At 52.1% G+C, this 8,743-nt stretch overlaps 1 protein-coding gene across 1 annotated transcript in view; it reads right to left on the bottom strand.

Moving 5' to 3' along the window:
* Nucleotides 1–185: 185 nt before the first annotated feature.
* Nucleotides 186–8,743, bottom strand: part of LOC112952896 (diacylglycerol kinase zeta-like) — a gene marked incomplete at its 3' end in the record, with an annotated part of 8,862 nt that continues 304 nt past the window's right edge. Inside the window, exons 2-15 of the mRNA XM_026045847.1 lie at nucleotides 8,182–8,736; nucleotides 7,187–7,295; nucleotides 6,383–6,478; nucleotides 5,482–5,559; nucleotides 5,076–5,132; nucleotides 3,819–3,887; nucleotides 3,295–3,366; nucleotides 2,853–2,969; nucleotides 2,684–2,755; nucleotides 2,237–2,332; nucleotides 1,892–1,974; nucleotides 1,258–1,318; nucleotides 737–850; nucleotides 186–326 (exon numbers count right to left, since the gene is read on the bottom strand). Coding sequence (XP_025901632.1) covers nucleotides 186–326; nucleotides 737–850; nucleotides 1,258–1,318; nucleotides 1,892–1,974; nucleotides 2,237–2,332; nucleotides 2,684–2,755; nucleotides 2,853–2,969; nucleotides 3,295–3,366; nucleotides 3,819–3,887; nucleotides 5,076–5,132; nucleotides 5,482–5,559; nucleotides 6,383–6,478; nucleotides 7,187–7,295; nucleotides 8,182–8,736 — 1,720 coding nt within the window. The remainder of the gene's footprint in view (nucleotides 327–736; nucleotides 851–1,257; nucleotides 1,319–1,891; nucleotides 1,975–2,236; nucleotides 2,333–2,683; nucleotides 2,756–2,852; nucleotides 2,970–3,294; nucleotides 3,367–3,818; nucleotides 3,888–5,075; nucleotides 5,133–5,481; nucleotides 5,560–6,382; nucleotides 6,479–7,186; nucleotides 7,296–8,181; nucleotides 8,737–8,743) is intronic.

The following is an 8,743-nucleotide window of genomic DNA, read 5'->3' on the forward strand; positions in this document are numbered from 1 at the left end:
CCAGTCCACATAGCGTCCTATATTTCCTTTTGCAAGTGGATTCTAGTTCGACATCCCATGGGACTCTAGCCTTTCTCTGTGGCTTAACCCTAACGCAAACTGAAAAACATGCGGTTGCCTGAACCTGAGCAATGTGCAGCACAGTTCCCATAGAAGGGAAGAAACACGGACCAGAAGCATCCCACCTTTTCTGTGGCTGCCTCATCCCTCTCCTCAGGGTTTGCATCAGGGTTTGGTTCCACATGGAGGTTCCAGCGATCGAGCTGCACAATGTTCCCATCTTCCACGTGCGATAGGATCTTGGACAGAGGCTCATCTGTGTAACCCTGGTGTTAAACAAAACTTGTTGATTGCCCAGTTGCGTCCCACAGAGATGCCCCAGATATGGTGGGCCTTAGGCAAGCATCCCAAAGTCGAGGATAAGGAAAATCCTCAGTTCTACTGGAATAAGCAACTAATTGGAACTTTGAATTTCAAAACAATATACTTCCCTTCCAAGCATCAGTCAAATAAAAATTAAGTTTGAAGTAATATTTGCTTGTGTTAATTTCCTAATATTAGATACAACAATACAATTCAGAATAATTCAGATCACTGAAGAGCTTATGTGTTGGTCAATATTTATGAAAAGTCAAAACACCAGTTGCTGCAAATCCCCATCTCTGTAACTTGAGCTGAAGCACACATTCCACTTGTGCCAGCAATGGGCACTTTGATCTCAGCAGAAGTCACTTACCCCACCCCAGTTCAGTGTTCTGGCCAAGTCATTCCCTGTACCCAAAGGCAAGATGGCCACAGGAGGAGGTGGGTTGAGGCGTAACTGGTCAAGAATGGAGAGTATCCAGCCCACCTATTCAAGCAAAAGAGTACAAAGAAGCAACTTACTTCAGAGCCAGCCAGTAAGCAAGTGCAGGTCAGTCAGAACACTAGCCATGGCCCAAGGAAAGAGACAGGTTTCCTCTTAGCTACTACAGAAGCTATTCTCGTCCTTTTATGCTCTAAATGGGTCCCAGTAACCTTGGTGGGCACAAAGCCCCCTAAAGAACTACAAAGCCAGACGTGCCACACAACTGGCACCTCCCGAAGTAGCGCACAGTGCAGGGATGGAGGGCATAGTTGTCTCGTGTTAGCAACTGTATTGCAAACACCATATGCACATTTTGTCCTCTTCTGGATCACAGCAAGGAGGGCTGCTGCCATCCCTGCAAAGGCCTGGGGCAGAGGACACTGCAGCCTAAAAGGGTCCAGGACACTCACTGTGCCATCCCCGCCGCACGCCAGGATCCGTAGATTGTGGACCTTCCGGTACAGCTCCAGCCTGCAAGCAGGGAGAGCAGGTCAGGAGAGGAGGGAACAAGCACTGAGGCTATAGCCCAGGAAAGGTGCTACTGAGTGGTTGCAGAGTCCCTGACCCTCACAGGGCCCTCAGGAGGTGGCATTCACAAAGCCATGCTTGTCTACCTCTTCAGCACCTCAGTTCAGTCCTGGCCAGCCACAGTGACTGCCTTCACTGACCCTTGTAGAAACGGAGCAATAGAGCAGACTATTTACATTCCTTGTACACAGTGGTATACTGAAACACAGCAAGCTTCTAAAACTTGAGTGCCATTAATGGAACATTATGAGCTAGATTTGGGAATATCATCCTGCATCTTAGTTTTTAGCCATTAGCTTTAAAATTACAATATCTCTCCTGGCAGAAACACTGAAAGGCCAGCCCTGCCTGCAGACAGTCCTAGTGAAACCTCTCAAATCCTGAACTTGCTTTGAGTTCCTCTTTGCACAAGGAAACTACAGAGCATTGGGTCTCTCCTAGCTGCATAAAGAGTTTTGGGGAAGAAATTCTGGAGCAGGGATGGGGGAGAATGGGGCTGCCTCCATCAATACTCACGCCTCCTTGGGTCCGCCCTGGCTGAGGTCAAAAACTTGACGTGGGTTGAGATACCACATGAAGGATTGGATGATCTTGGCTCCCTAGAGGGATGAGAAAGACTTCAATCAACAGCAAGATTCTCATGGACAGAGAAAAGAAGGCATCTGGTGTAAGAGGAAAGCAGTAACAACACTGTGTCAGGGCACTTGGGCAAAGCCTGGGCTGGGTGGGAAGATGGAAAGCATTACGTAGCCAATTGGTACTGCAGCTGAGACATTTCCAAGCTATTCTGAGCTCTCAGCAGCTGGGTGGTAAAGCCCCCACATATCTGTCTTCTTGGGGAGACTCAGAACAAGGATGTACCTGATTACCACCGCTCTTTGGGTTCACAAACACCAGCAAGGGCTTCATGAGAGGAGCTGGCATAGGCTTGATGACAAAGGGTTTCCACCTTCCTTCCTGCAGGAGACACAAAAGGCCCATCAACAAACTTGGGGGAATGCAAACACACCTTCAGGTGAACCTTAATGTCACATAGGTTGGGAGCAGGAGGTGTCAAGGGAAAGTGACGGGCACTCTGTAAACCTTAAACACTAGGACTTGCCCTGACAGAAGGCAAAACTCACCTCACAGCCTCTCATACCTCTGTTGCATCTACTGAGATCTTCCATGGCTCCCACGGTTCCTCCTTGACCCAATATCCCTCCAGTCTATCATCTTCTTTAGTCCTACAGCTCTGCTCCTATCCTCCTAAGTGCCCCTGCTTCCAGATTTTCCACCCTCACAGCACCCAGTCCCATCATCTCTGACCTCAGCCCCCTTTTTGCTGGATTTCCGTTTGAATGATGCCCTCTTCTTCTTCTTACTAGACTTCAGTGGATTCTAGAGAGAGAAGGAAAAAATGAGTTAAATCCCAAAACTTGTCAGGAGTTACTGGGCAAGGAGTCACGGATAAACCACGAGAGCTGAAGTGATTTACCTGGGGCCGTCGGACCCGCAGAATCCAGGTGGGAGGAACAACAACAGCAGCATGAGCCCCTAGTGAGCAGGGCTCTTCGATGTGTTGCAGCATGAAACATGACACTTTGCTGTGATACTGGAAAGAGAGAGAAGGGAAAGAAGGAGAGGAAAAAAATCTGCAGCTCCATTCACCAAAACTGCCTTTTCCTCCCCCAGGCTTCTCCATGCCAGTTTAAGGGTTTCTGTGGGAAATGATGCACGAGTTTTGTAATAAAAAGGCTTCCCCTGGGAGGCCCTGAAAGTGTCTCATGGAAACTCCCAGCTACTAGAGCAGAGCCTCTCCCAGTAAAAGGAGCTGTAAGGACATGCTCCAGAGAACAAGCCTGAGAATCTCCAAGTAGAAAATGGAGGTTGTAGATACAGAACAGATTGGTTAAGATGTTAGTTGGGTCTTTGCTTACCGCTTGCTTGCACCAGGAACAGCTGATAGCTACAATCTCTTTACTGTGGAAGGCAAACTTCTGCTGGAAACCCTGTGGAGGGAAAGACAACAGTCTTGGGAAACTCCCTCACAGCTCTCTACCATTTAACAGGACTTCTCCACTGCAAGGAGAGACACCACTAAAGAGAATATGTCTGCAGTTAGGGTGCCCTGGGAACCCCTCTGAGAGCCCCAATCACCACTAGAGCACTGAGCTCTGCAGTAGTGTCCTCAACTGCCCAGAGAAAGTATGTAAGGAAGGAAATCCTCTCCAGGGAATTTGAGCCCAGGGGAAGAATAACTCTATGCAATAATCCCCAAACTATGGTGGTTATCTACTGCTTCACTCCCTGTCCCTGTGCAAAACAGGACATGAGTCTTGAATTTGCTACAGGCTCTTCCTGTCCGTCAGAAATAGATCTCTCACATTTCCAGCTCTGTTACCCTTCCGAGTGTGACCTTAGCTTTCCTTCAGCCTGAGCCAGAAACAGGACACCTCCTCACCTTGCCACACTGCCGGCATTTCCCTTCCTGCCGTCTTCGGTGCACCCAATGATGCCGGACAACTATAGGCTATGGAGAAAAGAAAAATAAAATGATAAGCCCTTAATGTGAAGGAATGCAGGCATAGGTATAAGGTACGGACTTGTCTTGCTCATCTCCTCAGACCAAACCCTGACAGCTTGGACCCCTGCCTTCAGGGAGAGGCACAAGGCTGTTCACAGGAACCTTCTGTCCATCCGCACTCATGGGAACAGCTCATTTTGGGTACAGGCTGGTGCCTGATGGGCAACTGTGGTGGCAGAGTAACATGACAAGCTGATCCCTGAATACTGCAGAGCACAGTAAAGCTTACATTGAAGTACTGCATCTCCTATATGCTGCCCTCTTCTTTCAGCCATGAACCTGGAAGGAAAGCTGTATGAGAGTACATGGCAAGAGAAGCAAAGAAAGGAGGAGGTTTTTTTTAGTGTTCTGCCTTATCAGATCACACTGGCATTTCTGAACACGCTGTCCTGAATTTGAGTACTTTCTCCTATTGTGTTTTCTGTGCCAGCACAAACACAGTGTGGGGGCAGCAGCTGTGTTACCAGCAGCCCTTGACTGAGCCATCAATACCCATTCCAGAGCATTATGTGGGTTGCTCCAGTTTGACAGGTGGAAGGGAAAACACAAAAGGTACTTTCACCAGAGCAGAACAAGGATGACTCCTGCATACAGTCATGGAGGACAGTCCTGGCTATGCTGAGGGGCACGTGGAGAGTTTAGACTAGGAAGGACACAAACATTAGACCCGTAGTTAGACTCCTAACTAGGCTAAAGGTGTTAAAGGATGCATTTCGGAGTACCTGTGGCACTAAAGACAGGCTTAAAGGAAAGCACAAAGTGAACCAGTACTGCCACCAACCAAGCTATGGCAGTCCTGGGGAACCGCTGTTTGCCAGAGCATCCATTATTTGCTTGGGGAAAAATCTCTCCCAGGAAACTTTGCTTGCACATTTCCCCCATGCAGACAGACACAGAAGCTTTTGAACATGCAGACTAGTAGGTAACCATGTTTTTCCGTCTATGATTTCTCTACTTATAACATTCAGCCTGAGCTGCTGCCTTGCAAGGAAGCATTCCTTTAAAATGTGCCACATTTTTGCAACGGAACACACAGCGCAACGCCTGCCCTCGGAGAGGCAACACACGACACAACCTGGGGCCTCCACCACCAAACTGGGAAGACACAGGCAAAGTCTCAGGCACATCTCTCACCTCCCGAACGTTCCGGGATCCTGACTCCCTGAAGGAAGGTTTGCAGCGGAAATTTATCTGTGGATTGAACACACATGAGAAGAATGAGAAGAAAACCTACTGGAGATTGTTTTGCTACAACAGGCCCAGAACCTCTAAAGGTGTTCAATGGTTGTCTGTGAAACCCACCACATGCCTCTCTCAGCAAACAAAAGCCTTGGGTCCTAATTATGTTGCTAGACATTCCTTTTGGAATCATCTCCTTTAAAAAAAAAAAAAAAAAAAAAAAACCACGCTTATTGCCATTGACAGCAGTCAGACTCAATCTTCTTGGGAGCTCACTACAAGTCTCCGAACAAGAACTGAGCATGAAAAGGCTGCTACAACTTTGGAAGACAAACAGAGGGCTTTAATAGTCTTTACTCACTTTCTCTAGCTGTTCTATGCAGGGTGTATGCACTATAATCTTGCAGGCTGCACACTTACGCCTGGAGAGTGGCTTTTGCTGGAGGAGGACAAAAAAAAAGTGAGGAAAAATATCCATGTGAATAGCAGTGAACAGACTGGCAAGCTCATTCCACCTCCCCCACACCTTTTTCTTGTATTTTTGGGGATGTAAAATAAGCCCTATAGGAAAGTTAAACACAACCCACACTTCTTGCAAGTACAGGGATCTAAGAATGTGCCTAGAACAGATGCTCCCCAGTCTGCAGCAGAGCACAAAGATGCCCTCCCACTGCATGATAATCAACCCTTGGCCTCTTCTGACCCTGCCTGAGTGCCTTACAAAAGGCAGTTTGGGAGGTACTTGTGCAGTGCTGGCCTCGTGTTTGTGCTCATGCAGCAAGACCAACGGGCAGAATGGCTTCCCTGCTGCTCTCCGACTCCTCAGGCAGGATTCAGCCTGCAAGCAGGGAGAGCCTTGCTTTCCCTTGCTGTAGCATCCCCATAGAAAAAAAACACCTGGGGTAGTCCTGCAGGTTAGGTCAGGGATGGGTCTCCACTGCTCATTTCTCCCCCTCTGTTGAAAGGTCTTCCCAAAGAACACAGGACCAGATTCTCCCTCTGAGAGCTTGTGATCCCAAAGCCCCGCGAAACATCCCCTACACTCAGCTGACAACCCTGTGCCAGGCTCCCAGGGGTAGCCCTGGCTCATGCTAGGGGTGCAGCCGTTCCCCACACACCAGCAGAGAGAGCACACTGTCCCCTGCCCTGTGCTCCCCCCAGGACCAGGCAGAGCGGGGCCTTCGCAGCGTCTCCGCTGGGTGGCAGCACAGGCCACCTCCAGGGATCTCGCCAGGGGACAGGGGTGACCCCAGGTGACTCACCAGCAGCTTCGCCATACAGTTCTGCTCCCCAACATAGCAGAAATCCCCAGAGGCATTGGTCTCGAACCAGATGTGCTCCCCATAGACTGCAGTCTCCTGGAAGGCACAAGCCAATGCTGTGTTTCTCGGAGAGCACCCCCAAATGATCACCTGATCTCCTAATATGCTTTGTGCTAGAGACAAGTAAACTTGATTTGGGGGGTGGCGGCAGGGAAGAGAGGGGTGGCAGATGCAGGTAGGAAGACAATATGCACAGAACAACCAGGGCAAACACATGGAGAGAGGAAACCTCACAGAGTTGCTCCCCAGGAAACCAACCCTCCTCTCAGATCCTAGGGAAACACCTACAGTCTAGTTTCAAATGTCCCATATATTGACTGCTCCTGTTGCCCCCTGAGGAGATGCAGCTCATAAATCCAACGCTGGAGTCTCTCCTGAAACAGTCTCTGTTCTTAGACTTATGGGGGCCACTCAAAACCTGCCCAGCTTTGCCTCTGCAGAAGAACAGTGGGAGTAGAGGCTGGCTCCCATATGGCAAGGAGAGCTCTGTGCCCCAGATTACACTTGCCAGAAGAGATATAAGTTAAGTAACTGTGCCATCCTTCCAGACAACTACCCACACCTGCACAGCCTCTCCCTGCAGCATCAAGGGGTGCTGCCAGCAGTACAGATGGTGGCAACAGCAGAGGTCACAAATCTATCAAGACCTAAGTCACCCGGGAAGCCTCAGCCTGGGAAGAACCTCCTGCTTCTTGGCCCAAAGCTCATCCCACGTGATGCCCAACAAAATACAGTGCAACTTACGCTCCAGTCCACAGTGCTGCGTATCTGCCTCTCTGAATCGCTCCTCAGGGCTAGTGCAGGGTTAGGCTGGGCTACCATGTGCTGGAGGCTGGACTTGGCAATAGCTTTTCTGGAAGACACAAGAGGGCTGCCTATTAGATCAGGAGAGGAGGAATGCATGCAAAGCACAGCCTTCTTCTGGGATAGACAGTGACACTGGAGAAGAAAACCATCCTCAGAACCAAGCAGCCAGGAACGTAACGAATGCCCCAGGAGCGCTGTCTGAGAAACATCCAGCCCTCCTACAAGTCAGGCCTTCCTAGATGCAGAAGTGCTGGCCACGTTGCTGACATCACCAAAGGTCATCATACCTCTGGCAAGACAGACTCAAGCTACTGGGTCAAAGCCTTCAGGGATGACAATCCCATTGCATGGGAGCCCAGCACATCCCAGCACCAGCAGCCTCCACTATGCTGCGGTGGTGGGTCTGCCTCCGCACAGGGGGCTTCCCCACAGCTGCCACATACACAGGCAGCTGAGAGCTTCCCCCAGGTACGTTAGGGTGGAGGAAGGATGTGGGTCTAGTCAACTGCAGAAGCTGGACAAGAGCCGCCTCTAGCCCAGGAAAAACCCTGGCACCTCTCCTGGTGGCTGGGCTGCGAGAGGGCAGGCAACAGAGGTGCTTTGTGTGAGCTGGAAGGGGACGTGTGGGAAGCCCCAAGGAGCTGGGTGAGGGCATCAGGCAGAAAGAGAAAATTCTCCGTCCTCAGCAACCTGCAGAGAAAACGCTGGCTCCTTGCTCTCCTCTGGGCACATGAGCAGCACTGCAAGGACACCAGCAGAGCAGGAGGCAATGACAGCAAGGCCTGGGGCACCTTCTCTGACCCTGGCCATACGGCCCAAAGGGCCTCAGGGCCTCCAGCCAAGCTCCTGCCCCTTCCCGCTGCAGTCCTGCAGCCCCACGTCCACTCCCCTCTCAGAGCCTGCCTCGCTAGCCTCACACCAGCCATACATACAGCAGCCGGGGGCTCCAGCTGTCGGGCACGGCAGAGCAGGCGGACTCGGATCCGAGGCACTCGGCGAAGGCCAGCGGCGGGTGCCCGGCTCCGGCTGCAGCCATCCACCAGGCGGGCGGCTGCCACGGGCCGCCCGAGGCGCGCCGTGCCGCGGCGCCCAGGCCCTCGCTGGGGCGCCGCTGCTGGCTGAGGCGGCGGTAGCGCCCTTGCAGGCCGGAGGCGGCCCTGCCGTACACGCACTCGGTGGGCAGCAGATGGGAGGATCTGCGGCGCAGGCAGCGCGGGCCCCTCAGCAGCGGCCTGGCGCGGAGGAGCCGCGGCACGGGCAGCATGGAGAGCCAGGCCTCCTCGGCCTGCCACCCGCGCCGGCTCGACGCCCTTCCTCCGGCGGCCGCGCTCGCCTCCCCGCCGCCGCTGTCCTCTGGGGACTCAGATCTGGAGCTGTCGGCACAGGGCACCCCACCGCCCTGCTGCCTCGCGGGGCCGAGGAGGAGCGCGGGAGGGCCCGTCGAGTGCGCGGCGTGGCGGGCTGGCGCCTGCACAGCGAAGCGGGGGCTGAGGC

Source organism: Nothoprocta perdicaria, unplaced genomic scaffold (assembly GCF_003342845.1).
Source record: "Nothoprocta perdicaria isolate Ctin4 unplaced genomic scaffold, notPer1 scaffold_410, whole genome shotgun sequence".
Lineage (NCBI taxonomy): Eukaryota > Metazoa > Chordata > Aves > Tinamiformes > Tinamidae > Nothoprocta > Nothoprocta perdicaria.